The sequence below is a fragment of the Podarcis vaucheri genome, assembly GCF_965113315.1.
Source record: "Podarcis vaucheri genome assembly, chromosome: 6".
NCBI lineage: Eukaryota > Metazoa > Chordata > Lepidosauria > Squamata > Lacertidae > Podarcis > Podarcis vaucheri.
The window spans coordinates 55,776,052-55,793,251 of NC_138764.1; the positions used below are offsets into that span (position 1 = coordinate 55,776,052).

The window sequence follows — 17,200 nt, forward strand, 5'->3', positions numbered from 1 at the left end:
ATTGACCTAATTTAATAAAATTAATAATAATGATTTATTTATACCCCGCCTATCTGGCTGGGTTTCCCCAGCCACTCTGGGTGGCTTCCAACAAAATATTAAAAATACATTAAAACATCAGTCATTAAAAACTTCCCTAAACAGGGCTGCTTTCAGAGGTCTTCTAAAAGTCAGATAGTTGTTTATTCCCTTGGCATCTGATGGGAGGGCATTCCACATTTAGCCACATTAATTTCAGTGGGTCTACTCTGAGTAAAACCTACTTGAATACCACCCATTTTTAATTCAAAAGATTGGGTGCCTAGAAATGTAACTATTTAATGCAAATTATCTGGTATGCATGCATTTCCCCTGCAAATTGTCATGCTTGTTAACACAGTGCATCAACAGCTGCCACTTGGCTTTTTTGCCATGAATAAACATCACATCAGAGGTCTTCTGAGGGTGGGATCTTCTACTGCAGTAGAAAATGGTGAGAAGGGCATTTCTAAAAACATTAGCATTCTAAATATTTTAATGTGCCTCATATGGGTCAATCTGTACATCATTATCATATATATGCACACCTCTTGCAGAAGCATACTTAGTCCTTGTCACATCATGTCCCAAATGCCCTGGGCCTTTCCCCAGCTTCAGGTTATAGGCACTGCTGCAGGTCCAATATAAAAGCAAATGTTACCTAAATCACTGTTTGCATTCCACACAAGCCATCAGCATTTGTCAAAATTCAAAATGTAGCCAGATCCTGCCACAGAAACATTTCAGTGACTGCAAGGCTTGAGGAGCAGAGGCTGCAAACTGTTTATTCATTTTAAAAGATCTGATAAAGATGCCAAATTAACATCATTAAACTCTTGTTGAGTAAAGTATTCAGCTCATGAAGCAGCAGCTATCAACACTAGCCCACAGCACTAGCACGGAAAATACTTCAGTATTCAGAAGGAGGAGGAGAACCGAACTTGCCGTTAACTTGAAATATGTAATTATAACAATCCACAAACTACTTACACCAGCATATTCTCAATGAAGTTCTATTGCAGTCTATAGGAATACGCCAGAGTAAGATGTTCATCAACTGAAATCTCTGTGAATTACATGTGTTACAGTGATTAGTTAAACTTAACATCCAGGGCAGATCCATCTGACACACACTTTTCTTTCACAGTAAGTACACAACTGTAATGATGCAATTTCACACTGTAGAAATGATGTCACCAGGGTTTTCAACAACAAAAAATCCAGTTGTAAAACCTTCAAGTGACTTTTCTCTTCTGAATAATACGGCGAGGGCAAAGTTCATTAGCTATGATATGTACAAACATGGCAGTAGACAAAAGATTGCGAAATTTGAGGTAAAAAACACACGCCTGCTTTCCACAGGAACATTAATAGAAAAATAATAGATTTACACTTTTTGTCTCAAAAAACCTTACAACATGATCCTGTACATATATACCAATGTAGCTCTTACTCCCAAGTAGGTGTGCACAGGATTGTGGCAATAGCAGTCTTCCTAAATAAAATGTTGCTTCATCTCTTTATTGTCTCACACTTCCTTGCACTATGTGTACAGAGCAGGGATAGCCAGCCATCGGGAGACAACTATTTAACTTAAGTCTTCTGCAAACATCTGTTATTTATTTGTTATTCCTAATATTTATAAATTATACCCTGCCATGAGGCACCCAAGGCAATGTTCACATTTTACATTCCATTTTGTTAATAGAATATAGAAAGGGGTTGCTATATTAAGAAACCGTACCATTATTGTTTTCTTATTACTGAATGGCAGCTATTACCAAAGAGTGTACTATCCATGGCTCACTATGAGCAGAAAGATGCTCGTGGTACTAAAATTCACCAAACCCACCTGACAAGCCACTGCACACAAATAGTTCACTATGCAGAGCATTTCAAAGTGGTATCTATGCGGCAACCATAATATGCAAACAACCCCTCATTTATGGATAGAATAGTGCTCTGCTAGCTATCTGAGTCTTTACAGATTTTTTATAATGTGAATCCATAATGATACAGCAGCTACATCTAATCCACTACCAGTAACATTATATTTTGTGTTCACTTAAGAGATGATGCAAGTATAGTTCTGCTGTTCTTTGTTTATGTTTTCAAATGGGTCTGGAAACTGCGACACTCACCACTAAGAATGTCATCAGCTCTGTCCAATAAGTATCAAGCAATCCCGCAATCCCATTTCACATAAAATTCACCATTGCCGTAGATACACTACATGAGGAGAACAGGACGCTTTCCCTGTGACAAAACTGCATTTAAATGCTGGCGGAATGTGATATCCCCGCAACAGAAATGCTTCCTTGAGGAAAGGTACCTAGTCACCCTGCAACGATTAAGTAACAAGTATGCATTTACTGCATTGTTAACTGATCTTCTCAAAAGGATATCTGTTTTATTTATTCTAACTAACTTTTACACAGATTTTATAGTATTACATTTACCAATAGTCTTTAGGGATAAATGAATCGAGAGAAAACCTTGTAATTACCATGGATGTTTGCTTAAGGTGACAGAGGCTGCAATCCTATAGTGCCTTAATTTGGGAGTAAGGCCCACTGGAGCCAATGGGGCTTACTTCTGAATAGGACTGTGCTACAAAATGTACATGCTACTAAATAAAAAAATTAGTACATTACAAAGCAGGAAGAGGCTTCCATGCCATTCACTTGCTCGTTTTATTTTAATAGCAGTAGCTAAGTGTAGATTCAAACATATAGCTGAAAAGATACATTTGTTTATTGGTATAAATATAAATACCTGTTTGAATGCTCTTAAACTTCAGGGGCAAACGGCACAATCATAGCCTACAACAAAATCTGCAGTTTGAAATAATATTTTAAAAATAAATAAAACCATCCCATCACCCCAATACAATTTGCTACCTGAGGCAAAAAATCAAAATAGTTCCCTCTCCTCACCATCAATTGAGAAGTTTGCTGCACTGTACTCAAAAAACTGCTGTCTGAGGCAAGTCGCCCACTCTGCCTAACTGCAGGGCAGACTCGGCCGACCAGCGCTCGAGGTCATCAGTTCTTCTTTTATACTTAAAAGAAACTGTGGCATTAAAGATTACACAAAAAAGCACAAGCCTCAAAAATCAGCACAGGTTATCCCTTACTTCCAGTGCTCCGTAATCCCCCCCCAAAAAATATTTCTTTCTATATACTGTATATATATTTTAAAAATCTTCTTCTAACAGAAAACTCTGTCAAGTTCAGCATTTAATCAAATCTCTACAGGATTCAACCACCAGATTTGGGGGCATGTTTTTAGGATTGGTGAAAAGGGTTGGATTGGTTCATGAAACAAAATAGATTAAGAGTTCACCCTGCCCATAGATAATAAATCCATAAGCGTTCATGCAAATACAAACATGAACACACAGTAGAAAGAAGGACAATAAACATTTAGTGCCCATATGTGCCCCCTTCCCAGTTGTGGATAGATAAACACAACATTTATATCTTGCTCAGTGCTCCTTGGAGTCACAGTTACAAGCCCTCAGAGTTCCCCATAAAACAGCAACAAGCAGGAGTCCAAAAGGAAGACGAAGGAAAAGCTAAATCACTAACATTTCCCAACAAATGAGAAATCTGGCCGGGTGGTAGAGACTGTGTGGGGAAACATTTGAGAGGCTCAAACAACCCCAGCCCTCCCCCACAAATGATCAATTAAAAGCCGTCCTTCTGCCAAGAGCCAGGCAAAGACGGGCAAGCGACTGCCGCAAAGAAAACGCTTGTCCCGATCGGTTCTGCATGACAATTGACGGGAAGGGGCAGGCAGCAAGGCCCATCCTCTCACCATGGTGATTAGGCATTCCAAGTGTGCAAGATAGCCCTAGCTAACATAAAGAGAAAGAGAAGCTGGAGACCAGCGGATGCAAGCCAGGGCCAGATGGTCCTGCAGCCGGCAGAACTGGAGCAGCTCACACACAGCTCTCTGCCACTTTAACGGCCCAAACATTTCTTTATTCCAACAATACAACTAAAAGAGACGGACATGACAAGGAGTCACGGCAACAGTTTGCTGAGGGGGAGGAAGGGAAAGCTGAAGCCAAAATGCAGAAATAAAGGTGTAGGAAAGAGGTTGGCTGTGGGCTCCACTGAAGTCTGAGGTATGACAAACCAGTACATATCTGGAACAATTCTACTGAAATCCAGTACAAATCGGGAACGATGCTACTGAAATCCATGAGTTTTAACTGGCATAACTGACATCAAAAGCTGACCTGTCAGGACGGTCTTTTCTGTATTCACAATCCAGTTTTCACTCATTTAAAACTCACCTGTAGTATCCTCCCTCACACAAACATGCACACACAAAACTCTTTAGAAACATAGCTGTTTTCACTATGTTCGAAAGTAATCCTAATCCCAAATAGCTATTCACAACATGGTTTTCCTTCTAGCTCCTAATTTAATGTAGTTAAAATATTTCATAGGAAAAGCTTGAAGCAGTATATAGCAGTAAACAAATAAAAAAAACCCAATCAAACATCATGTCTACAAATTGCACATGGTAGAATGCGTATCCCTCCCTTAGTATAGGCCCTAGTATGCAAACAGCTGGACAACACGTGCTCTGCTGAAGGAGCCACAGCTAAAGCGAAACTTGAGTTTGTTGCATAATATGCTAAAAGAAAAGAAAAACCAGGAATTGATATATTATTATTAATTCCTGTTTGGCATTTAAACAGAACAGTGCTTTGATTTGCTCTCAGATGTTTCCATTCATTAGTTTCAAAGCTACAAGTTACTGAAGTGATTTTCAAAAGCCGCCCAAACAAGAAGTTCACTCCCTACTGTGACGCAAAATTGTGAGAAAATAATGAAGTATGAAGAAGTCGATGGTGCCTTATTCCCTGTCCTGCTCTCCTAGATTGGCCATTTGTTTACATGCTTCATTCCAGGGGCACTTGGTACTAAATTGCTAGAAAGAACCAAAGAGCCAAGAAGAGGCTCTGGAAATATGATTCTTCAAACTAAAGAGAGAGAAAGAACTATGTTCCATATTATGTGGAAAGCAAGGTCCAGAAATATTCTTCTGCAACAGGCTAAACTTTGAAATAGCTTTAATAAAGAATAAAAGTGACTCAAACAGAAATAAGCATCATTTGTAGACTCAAACTTAAGGGCAGAGATTGCAAGTAACTCTAGGGATACAGGAGATAATGCATTCTGGAGTTCCCCAAAATGAACAGAGGGAAAGGAACTGCAACAACCAAGTGGTTTTGCTCAGCAGAAAAAAAAAATTGTTCTGCATGATCCAGGTGCTGCTGCGGACCTTTCTGCCAGTTCCCCCTGCTGAGAGGAAACACTGCGGCAACTAGTCTGTGGGGAGCAGTCAGGACAATTTATTTTAGAAGCCAAAGAATAAAGAGGGTTTTTAAAAGGAGAGTTATAGATATCTGTCACATAGGGATACGTTTATATCCACTCCAGCTGGAAACTTCCACGCTAATGAGGACACGTTTGTCTGAAGAACCCCATAGAATGTGTCTGTAGATGCCTGTGCTACACAAATGCAGTGTAAGCAGTGTTGCATAAATGTCATTAGCATGCTCAATGAACATCTAAACCTGGACAAAACATTTGCCTTAACAAACCCTCCTAGGATCATGGCCAACTCCTGGAGACTCCAACTTTCCTAGAACCATAGGGATCCAGAGGAGAGAAGTGTATTTGCTAAGGTACCGAGGACCTCTCTCCAGGAAGCGGATTGCAAAATAATAATTAGCAAAAATATGTTAAAGGCATATGATGCACTCGTTAACTTCTGCCATTGACTTGGGTACAATTGTGCACTCGTAAAGTGCTGAATCCAAACTGAAATCTGAAGTTCAACCCCATAAACTAGGCTATTTCGTGAAACCTCAGAACATATTCTGGAGCCAGAACCCAAAACTCTACTATACCAAAGTAAATCCTAAACGACTTTCAAGAGGGTATGAGAATCAATCCAAATTTACAACACTAATTAACAGAGATAAGAATGTAGCCTCATGGGAATATAAATACGCAAAGTATCACTTAGTATCTAATTAATACAATAAGATTCCCACATTTATATCTCTACAAAGCCATACATTTCCTTCATCAAGCCCTGTTATTTATATTGTAGAAGAACCTTGGACAGAATTGTCTTTAGGTGTTTTTTTTTAATCAAACAAACAAAAAAACCACACCCTACAAACCCACTGTGTAGCATTCACCTTCTTAAAATCAAATGAACCAGTTAGTGAGAAATCCAACTTTGAAATTACAAGACACAAACAAAAAATGGAATTTAGTCTGTTGGTGGCGGCACAAGGAACGTTATGTGTTGCAATTAAAGTTATTCACCCGTCATGTGGTATGATTCCATTGCAGTATTTGGGAGAATACAAATAAACAGTACAGTCCGGCAATTCTGTAGGGTGTCTATTGGAGGCATAAAGGGTTTGCTGATCTGATGGCTTTTACTACCTCCATCAATACACTTTTGCCGACCAGCCTGTCTATACAACCATTTATCTGCAATGTATGTTAGGGTGGTGGTGAAAAGAATCCTTGTTTCACAGGAAAGGTTTGTATATACTGTTTGCGCAAGAAAACGGAGACAGCTTTTTAGGGGCCAATGACCAGGTATTTATAAAAGCCCATAAGGACACATTTACATACATGCAAATATCTCTAATTTTGTTTCGAGCTGTGGTGTCACTAGAAAGCTATTTCAGCCCTCAGACACATTCTATCAGCTATCAACAAAGAACCTTTCATACATGGAACATACACCCCACTCTTCTCCAAAATACTGAAATGTCCACAAATACATATCCTATGAAATAATATCTAAACATGCCAAGGGTATCTGAAGGTTGTAAGTAGCTGCAACAATGCTCTCTCGCTCACACGCATGCACGAAGTTTCAATAAAATGCCTCTAAACCCCTTGCCTGTTAAAATAAAGTTTTAACTAGATGAGAGGCAATATTCGGGACTAGAGCTAAACCTGGTCAGTCTCCATTAATATGCACTTTACCTAGCCTATTGGGTAGAAAGTCGTTTTTTGTTTTGCTCCCATGAGAGCTTTATAAATTCAAAATAATTTATATGTTTTTTATGGCAACAAATGGATAATCAAGGAAGAAAAACGTTCTGTATCTTGACACCTTTCAAACCATCTGCACAGATTTTATTCCAACTTTCAATGTGTGTTTCTAAAACTTCCTCCTTAAGCCCCCACCCCGCCCCCACCCCCGTTAGATGGCATATTTTAATGAGGTTCATCTATTTACTATCTGGGAATTCATCAGTACTCCTAACAACAAAGTCAGTGAAAGGAAGATACGTCCTTTCTGAACAGAGGAAGATAGACAATGTGTGTGAGTACATGTAAACACAGATGTGCCCACCGTCATATCCTCTCTCTAAATATTGTCAAATTATTAATATAAGGTATTTTATACTAGTTTTTGACAGGAGGTTAGCAACATGCAATCTTCAATATGCTCTAGACATATTTAAATGGCAAGCCAGCTTTTTACACTATTTTTATCTTCCAGTGTGCATGATCTGAGTGAGTTTTATATTCATATGGAGTTTATACATATAATTGTGAACATGATACATCTCTTCTTTCCTCCTTTTATTAATGTTTTCCCTACTTCACTCACTCACACACACACACTTAACTGTTGCACACAGGTATCAAAGACCAAAAAGCACATGCAAGTAGTTCTTCTCACACAGCTTAAGCCGCTCTAGGGCAAAAGAGAGCACACACGTCTGTAGTGCAACATGTAGCTTCTGTCTTCAAGAGGGAATCATTCCACACTTACAAACGTTGACATAAAAGACACACTCATGGCATATTTCAAAACCAAAGAGCGATGGATTTACAAGGCAGGTTGATTTTATGGTGACTTTTATTGACAAGGTACGCAGGCTTTCGGCAGATGCCTCGTAGCACTGGGAAGTTAACACAGTGCCTAATTCAAGGAGACAGCCCGAGGAAGCAGCACCGACAGGGGAGAGAGCGCAACAACGTCTCTATTACTCTCCTCGGCATCATAAAGGAGCAGAAGAAAAATGGTATCCAAGGGGTAACTGGGAAGCTACGTAGAAGTTTTTTTAAAAAATAAATAAATTGCTGATTCTTTCATGGAAAATAAGCGGGAGGAAAATAAGTGGGAGGGGGCAAGGTCCCACTAGAACGAAGAAAAGGGGGGGGGGGAATCTCAGCTCAACATCTAAGCTGTGCGTTTGAATTTGGAGCAGACCATCATAAGCCAAATACTGCCTTATCTTCCACTTCTTGGGTGGGGAGCTCATGGCACTTAATGACCAAGGGGGTGAGCTGTGGGAGAGGAATGCTGAAACAGGCATTGCTCCCCAAACAAATACTATGCAGGCGGGCTTCAGCTTGGCTCCCGGCCTGCAAAAAATAATACCACTTCTGAATTTGAAGAAGGAACTGCAGGAAACATCTCTGCCCATTTAAGAGTTATTGGGGCAGGGTGATCTCCTTGCCTAGAGCATCACCAGCTCTCTTTCTTTCTCTGCTTTGATGAAAGGGCTTAAGTTAGCTTACGCTAAACATCCAATAATAATGCCTTTACACTGATCAGGGGAGCAAATAATGGTGCACTGATTACAACCGGAGACAAATATGTGAGGGAAAGGGTTGAGGCGGGAGGGAGGGAGGGAAGGGAGTTCAACAAGACAGTAGGGCAACAATCATGGAATAGGCAAGTGGTCTGAAACAAATGTTCCTCCGTAACTACAGGGAGACAACCTCCGATGCATTCACAACATAGAGATTCCCTCCCATTTCTGGAATATTGGTCATTTTTCTGTGACTCAGCATCCCAATCTAGTATGAGAATAACAGCTTCCTTGCGTAGATTCCCTTCAATCCCCCTCCCTCTGTAACCCATCATCATATGTTTAAAGAAAAAACCAGGAGCACAAGTATTATGACACCTCCTAGCATTGCAAAACACAGCTGTTGAACATTTTTCTGCCCCAGCTAAGCAAAGTTGAGGTACTTACATCTATCATTTCGGTCCTCGGGACTGGATGAGGTCTCCCGGTCCGAAATGAGGCCAGAGACAGCGAAGATCTTTTTCCCCGTGTCATCGACTTTGAGGGAGCCGGGGGAGCCAGATGGGAGCTGGGCTCCAAACTCATACTCCTTGCCATCAGCGTCTGAGAAGCGAAGGTGGGGAGAGTCAGTGTCATGGCAGTTCTTCAGACGCTTGGCAGGTGTAAAAGCTGACTGGTAACTCTCCCTGTCCTCAGTGGAGGCAAAGGGACGGAAGGCCCCAACGCCACTGTGGTTCAGCATGCTGATTGGGGTGCAGTCCAGATTGGGGGGAGCAAACTGGGGGTGCAGATGCAGCAAGGAAGGTGGAAAATCACGGTTGGTGAATGCTCCTGGCACACCACCTTGTCGGTGATACATGGAGGCAAAAGTATAGGAGCCATTAGTGAACGGGATGTGCACATCCTTGTCCACCGATACTGGAACACCAAAGGGCCTTGGCTGCTGGCAAGGGATGGAAGCATCTCGGCTTGCTTCAGCGGTAGAAGCGAGAACCATCAGGGCTGGAGATGCCAGAGGATTGGGAAGGTAGGAGGAGTTTTCCATCTTGAAGGCTGCCCGGTGTAAGTCCATCGGAGTCTCTTTCCTTGACAGGGCCGCAAGGAAAATGGTCTTCCCTGGATGGAAAACAAAGCAACGTCTGGGTGTAGAGCTGGGGGGTCTCACTGGGGCTTCATCACTGTTCCAAAGCTGTGGAGAAAAAGAAGGGAAAAGGAGAGGAAATAGTTAATTGCCATTCAGTCCTGGACAGTTACCTATCATGAATGCAACAAGAAAATTGTATGAGCAAAGAACCAAACCTCCATGTGTTCTCTTTCAGGAAAGTTCACAAATAACTAGAAGGGTCTCTAACTCCCTCTAAGGGTGTGTCAGCACAAGTCTTTCTCCTGCTACCAGCTTTAGCACCAAACTTTGAAGTCAAGAGAAGATCCCCACTAAAAGTAGATAAAATGGGGCACTTTTCCACACACCATCACTACTCTGTGGTTCATGCAGGTAGTGCAACTTGCTCTGACCTCACCTTCTGCTGTAAGAAGGGCAAGAAACTAGTGCATGTTCAGATTAAGGAATGAGTGGTTTGTGGGGACTGAATGCTCTGAATAAGCGCTATATGGGATGGAAACAATCTTTAATGAGCAAATGAAAGGCAAATGACCTGACTCCTTACAGACAGAAATATGGGGTGAAGTACTGGACTGTAGAAATCAGTGGTGGCAATTTTAGGTTATTATGTTTAAAGAAAGTAATTACTATTTTTAATATTTGGTAAGTTATTCACAATTTACAAACAAGCATTTCTGCATATATCTTCACAGCCCATTAAGAAAAAATAATGTAGAAACCGTATCCGTTTTCTGTTGTAGAGGCCCATATGAATATCTACCTGTGCAGATACACATACAAGTTATAGATTTCACTTTATATTCAATGGTGCATGTGGGCATAAACATGCCTCTCTTATACATTTCTCTGAATTGTTCCATGTGGTGTTTGTGTGCTTTTACGAAAGCAGCAGCAACTTCATCAATAAAGTGCTTGGCGTCTCTGACAATATTTAAAATCATAATGGGAGCCAGTGCCATATGATCTCTTGCAAGCATCTGCCTTTTAGGTTGAGGACAGCACAAAACGGATCAGTAATTTTACTTCCTAATGCGCTCATGCTTAAGTAGATTTGTAAACTGTCCTGGATATGCCATTAGCATTTAGAGAAAAATGTTAACAAAATGTCTAGGCTTGCTTTTCCTTGAAATTACTTACAAATTCAAAGTAACCTATTATCCCCACTCGCAAAGTATCAGTACAGATATTTACATTTACATGTATGTATAAATAATAAAATTAACTTTCCCTCTAACCCTTTTTAGAGTTGAAATCAAAATCACGTTCTCTCCTCTTCAACCTAGAATCCACCCCCCCCTCCACTTTTTAAGCTTCCACTGCCAACCATTCAGAATGCCACAATGCACTTGAATGTAAGAGAACTGTTACTTTAAAACAATGTGCTAGCCTTGCGGCACTCAAAAGGCCACAAAAAATCATATAATAAAAAAGCTGTTACAAAATGTGCCTGTTAGATCCAGAAGGTCAGACATAGCAAATAAAACTTACTGAAAGAGTCTCTTTTCTAATGGAGTGGCTTTTGTATTCTGTGAATGAGCAAGGCTAGGTTAACAAATTCTGTGGAATCCTGACTGCGCCTTTCATGCTGTCCAGCAGTAACATTTCCTTTTCTCCCATTCTGTATCCAGACGCTCAGTGACTGTTATTAAGTGTGAAGATGAGAGGGCATCATCTTGCCTCTTCCTCATTTGGCTCCCTTCCTGATACAGATCAGTGCTAAATCACCAGATTATAGATCTCACATTAACAAAGTTTTGGTCGCTTCCAAATTTTAAATAACTTTCCGTCAAGTACTAGCCATGGACAGAAAGATGCCACAGGGAATCTGGTCGGCCTTCTTTCGGAGTTACCTTCTGCACTGTTTTCTGCATAGCTGATTTGTCACAGAAAAGCAAGCAAACAAATTTAAAACAAAAAACTGCAATAATAGGTGAAGGTGAAGCAGGGGCTAGGAGACCTGAATGCTCATTTTCAATTATTTTTAAAGGGAGGGGAACACCCTACCCAGATAAATACATAAATACACTATTAATATCTGAATTGACCCATGGGACTGAGGGAAAACCATAGCCTTTCTAGGATTTAAATAAATGAGGGGGGTGAGAGCACACTACTAATGCCTCTGTGCCTGCTTTTCTATTTTTACTTCCACTGTCACCTCATTACGTTAAATGTATTTCATAAATTAGTAATCTGGAAGCCACACTTGACACTCCTTGTAGAATACTGTGAATCACTCCAATCGCCCTATTCGTTCGCAAACTTCATTACATAGAGAATAAATCAACATATTACGATATTGCACCAAGCCAAGTTTATTTTTTTTTAAAAAAACCTCCTGCATCCTTTTCTCCCCTATTTTCTCCTTGTCTCTTACCTTCTTTTCCACCATCTCTTTGCCCCACACGATTATCCCCTATCACCACCATCATTAGGAGCATGTACAGATGAGGCTGCGGCAAGGCCAGTCATTATGAAAATCTATAGATAATACACTCCCAATGTCAAAATGTCATTGGTTTTTAAATATGGAACCCAAAATAAGAAAACTAACTGACCTGCTTAATTAAAAAAATATGGATTGCAGGATAACCAGCCTGATGAAACATTTGGGTGACTGGAAGGGAGCGGGCACAGCCAAAGTAAGTAACTGTTACTTTTCTGCCTCTATGCTGATTTTTTTAATTTAGCACCCTGTGCAAATCCAGATTAAAATAACTCCAGCTATTGATCCAAGCAGTGGAATTGACATTAATTTTAGTTCACTTCTCACTTTGCAAAGGGATCAATAGGAAGTAATAACAGCTGACATCCTCGCTGAAAGGAAGAGAAAAGACGGTCTAGCGACAGAAATCGAAAAGCAACCAAATAAATCAGCAGATACTTTTCCATGGCATCAGACAAACTCCAAACAGATTGCAAAAAGTCTTTGTTAAATTAACTAAACAAGGGGTGGGGGAGGCCAAGGGGGTGGAGATAAATCTATGAAGCTACATAAACTGTCCACTGGGTATCCGAGTTAGATCAGCACACAAATAATAATAATAATATTACTAATAATTTTAAAAAATTGTTTACTTATATTTTCAAAATCACCACTTGGCTTTATGGATAAGCATGATTCCTTGCAAGAACACCCGTCATTTGCACCGATTACTTAAATGCAAAGTGAAGCGGCAAGACCAAGAGGATCCCAATTAAAAGCTTCAGCCTTTATTCATAACAAAAACAAACAAAGCCACAACTTAGAACAAAATATAACATGTTATGCATAGCTTAGGTTTTGGTTGCTCTGATTATTAATTATTATAATGTTATTTTTAATTACCCCAGAGGAGAACTAAAATGAAGAGAGGCTAAGATAATGCAGAATTCACCATGCATCCTTCTAGCCATCATGCAAGTGGATAAACAGAGTTGGTCACAAGCTGCAGGTGGAAAACTCATCTGCTAATTAATATAAATTTTATATTAATATACAGAACCCAGAAAAGCAAGGCAGAGTTTCTGTGTAACAAATTACTTTCCCATTCTTAATTAAAACATATAAACCACACATCCTGTACTACTAAAACAGGTTGCATTTTTGTGATCCTCCTGCTATTTCCCAATTCCAATAAATAAAATAACAGAATAAAAAAAAAATCCCTGCAGTTTGCGGAGAGAAAGAAATAACTTTTTCTTTAAGAGTTCAAGCTGTTAGGAAAGAACAGAGTTAGAAACTACAGGTTTGAGCTCTTGTTACTTTGTAATCACATAATTTTAGAAGCAGGAATTTGGAGATTTATTCCTACTGAGAAAATCCTGATAATATAAAACAAAACTATCCCAGCTGTTGGGGGGAATTAAAGTGTGCAACTGGATTATCTATTCCAACTAAACTGGATTTCCTCCTAATAAAAGAAAACAAGAGGACAAGAACAAACAGGAGATCCCAGTGTTGAATTAAGAAAATCTATAGGTCTGTATTCCTTGTCACTGAACTTCAGGATGGTTTTGGAATTGTGAGTGTCCAAACTAGATTATGAGACGGTGGCCGGGATAGGGGGCGAGGCGGAATAAGGGCAGTGCCTTTTCGGCGTCCAAAATGCCAGTTCGGAAAGTATTCACATTTTATGAAACCGATGGTGAATCGGGCCCCTTGGCGCAACAACAAAAGGGGCCGCCTCGCCTCTCCCCAATTCGCTTTGCGCCCCCCCAGCGCTTTGCAACAAAAAACAACAACAAGGAAAATAAAATTCAAGTACGGGGACGGGCCAAGGTACTAAAACAGATAATAGATTTCCACCCTACCCCTGCAAAATGCATCCTTCTTTTGTTAAGCAAAGTAATAACTTGCAGAAGTCGAAGCCGCCAAAAGGCGTTTCTTAGCCATCGGTAAACAACACAAAGTAAGGAGGTTCTGATCTGCAAATTGTGGGGCCTTCATCTCATCCTCCAGCCCCGACCCAAAAAGGGGCACGAGATGGACGCACAACGCTTCCCCAGTTAAGCGGTCGGGGAGGGGGGGGGGAGGAAGTGTAAAATTAAACTATTCAAACTCTTAAGTTTTCTGGTAGAGAAATAATACTTGATCGATTTGGATCTTAAAGTTCTGTTCCAGAAATCTCCAATTTCCAGCAAAAGCAGAATTAATTTCATAGGAGGAGCATTAACCCGCCCTTCTCCCACTTTCTGCAGTTGCAAATCAAAACAGGTGTTTGTCCTTTTTCCGGTGCCTAAACTGAACACGAAAAGAATTCGGTCGGCTTACTACAACTTCAAACCATGTTTTATATACACACTGTTCTCTCCACATCGGGGATATAAAAGAAAAAAGTGGGTAGAGATTTCAGAAAGTGCATTGGAGAGATACAGGAATCGGAAACTAATTCCCCGCTAATACGCCCGCTCGGCCACGCCTGGTCACTTTTTTCACTGAACACCCCCGCCAAATGCTCTGCATCGACAAAAGGGGGGGGAAATAAAAATAATAACTGTGCAAAATCGGTTTCGTAACTTTGGAAAGGAATCAAATTTTTCATTCCTTCCAGGAAATATGTGCGGAGCGGGTGGAGTGGGAGCAGAGATCTATCTCCCTTCACCCCAATCTCTACAGTCTGTTCAAGACTCGTTTTCTTTTTAAAATACTAAACAAAGCTCATCAAATGTGCGGATGCCTCGTGCTGTTTGAATTTATTGCAACAATTCCTTCCCTGCACGTTTCCTGCCTGGAAGGCGAAAGCATTCAATGCAACTCCTGAACTGGACATTGCCTAATGATTTCATTGTGCCCAAGCAGATGTTTTTTATGTATTTCGATCTACAAGGTGAGGAATTATTTCCCCTTCCTTGCAACCTCTGTACTGACTTCCCTACCCCGCTGCAAGCAGCGGCTGCTGTTGTTTCATTTCAAAAGCTGGCCGTTCCTCGGCTTCGGGCTGAAAATGTGAAGAAAGTTTTGCTAAGGAAGCCCAGCTAAACATGCATATTCCAATTTCCTTCCACTTCCTCTCGCCAACCGGGTTTCCAGCCGGGTTCTCTATTTGCTCGCTTGCACCGGTGTTGACCCTACAACACAACATCGCTTTTGCTATGCTATTCATTGCAGGAGAATAATTGCAAACATACAACTAACGACCAATTTTTAAAAAAATTGTTTTGCATCTCGGAGATAAAAATGCAGGCAGAGAGGGGCTTTCTTTGAAGGAAGGAGAGTTGTTTGTCCGAACTTCAACCTTTCCTCCAAACTGCAAGCATTTCACGTGCGCAACCATCGCGGCAGCGAAAAGGAACTTGGGACAATAGGAGGAGGGGAAAAAAGGCGGAAAGTACGCCTTAATTGCGGTTATGTAATTTCTAATACTCAAAGTTCACATGTGCGCCCGCTCCGTAGTAAAACTGAAAGCTGCTGGGGGGATGACGATCCTGACTCTATGCGGTGCTTTCTACGCACAGGGCAAATGCTGGATTTTTAAACATTTTGAGTTTTGTGCAAAAAATAATATCTACCTAGGTTGTGTCAGAAAATAATATCTACCTAGGTTTGTTCCTTTCGACGAAGGTCCTCTCCACCCCACCCCCCACCCCGAGTCCTGGGTATTGTTTGGGGAAACTGCGTTATTTCAGCCAAAGACCGTGGGACACGCGAAGGAAAGCCGGGAAGTATCTCCCGGGGCTTGCACAGGGATCGCTTTTCTCTCTCTCTCTCTCTCTCCCCCCCCCCCCTCTTCTCTTTCTCCTTTTTAAAACTAAATGTTATTTGCGCTAATTGGAGCCGCGCGGTTTTCGGCTGCGTTTTGCAGGCTTCTTCCCCCGGCACCTGATCCCACCCAGCCCCCTCCCCGTGTTGCCTGCTCCCCCCCCCCCAGTAAAATAAACAGCAGCAGCGGGAGGAGGAGAGTCCCGGGAACACATCTACCCTTAAAAGGGGAGGGGGCACCATATTGATTAGATTTTTGTTGTTGTTGTTTTTTTAAAAAACACACTCATTAATATTCCACCCCCCTCCCCCGCGCTTTTTCAGCATCCCCACCCCTGGACCCCGATGAGCATCTTCTTCCGTGGGAATTTTGCGCCGAGGAGCTGGGCGTGGAGAAAAAAATGGAGAGGCAAACTTGGTTCAGAAAGTTTGACTTTTCGAAACATCGGCGCCCGCATTTGCGAGAGAAGTAAAAAAAGAATAAGAATAAGAAAGGGGGGAAAGTACGAGGGCAGAGAACTGAATCGAAACCCCGGAGATCCCGTTGTAAAGTTAGCTCGACACATACGTTTAGGCACAAACACACGCGCGCACAAACAATGCACCATGCTACCCATGGCTTCCTCGCATGCACCCCTGGGATCTCCCGCTACTCACCGTGAAAATTCCTCGAGAGGTGGCGTCCCCCTTTAATGTCAGGCTGCGGAGAGCGAGAGCCTGGGCTGCTGCTGCTGCGCGGGGAAGAGAGCCGGACGTGCTAAGCCCGGCGCGTGTGTGCAAGCGCCTTCGGCCAGCATGGGAGTGAGCAGGAGCCTGACACGGCTGCTGGGAGCCAAGGAGAGCGCAGCGCTGCCTCTCGAAGCTGCCTCTAATCAGTGAATGAGCCTCCACTCTCCCAGGGACTCCTAGCTGCTCTCTCTCTCTTCTCACTCACACACACTCACGCTCGCTCTCGCTCTCAAACACACACACACACACTCTCTCTCTCTCTCACACACACAGAGGCACAGAGAGCCGGCCTGAGAACGGAATACATTAGGGCAGGGAGGAAGCCTGGGAAATGGAGTCCACAGCTGGGACGCACAGCTGCTCAGGGATGAGCCCGTCCGTCACCCCCCCCCTCCTGCCCCACACCGAGCAAGGCATGAACTTTGGCTGGGAGCTGGCGAAGGGGGTCGGGGAGGTTAGGGTCGAGCTGTTTTCGCGTTTCAAACTCAGGGTGGTTGGGGGTGAGCGAGCACATCCCGTCTAGGATGGAGTTCTTTTCACCAGTAAC

General features: G+C 41.9%; 1 protein-coding gene across 6 annotated transcripts in view; it reads right to left on the reverse strand.

The window, feature by feature from the left end:
* Positions 1-16,795, reverse strand: part of RNF220 (ring finger protein 220) — a 327,126-nt gene extending 310,331 nt beyond the window's left edge. For 5 of the 6 annotated variants that reach the window (XM_082228855.1, XM_082228854.1, XM_082228852.1 and 2 more), the window contains exon 1: positions 9,068-9,809. In XM_082228855.1, coding sequence (XP_082084981.1) covers positions 9,068-9,692 — 625 coding nt within the window. In that variant the 5' untranslated portion in view covers positions 9,693-9,809. Of the gene's footprint in view, positions 1-9,067; positions 9,810-16,581 lie in introns of those variants that run through there. The other variant, XM_082228856.1, reaches the window with a different exon arrangement.
* Positions 16,796-17,200: the final 405 nt, after the last annotated feature.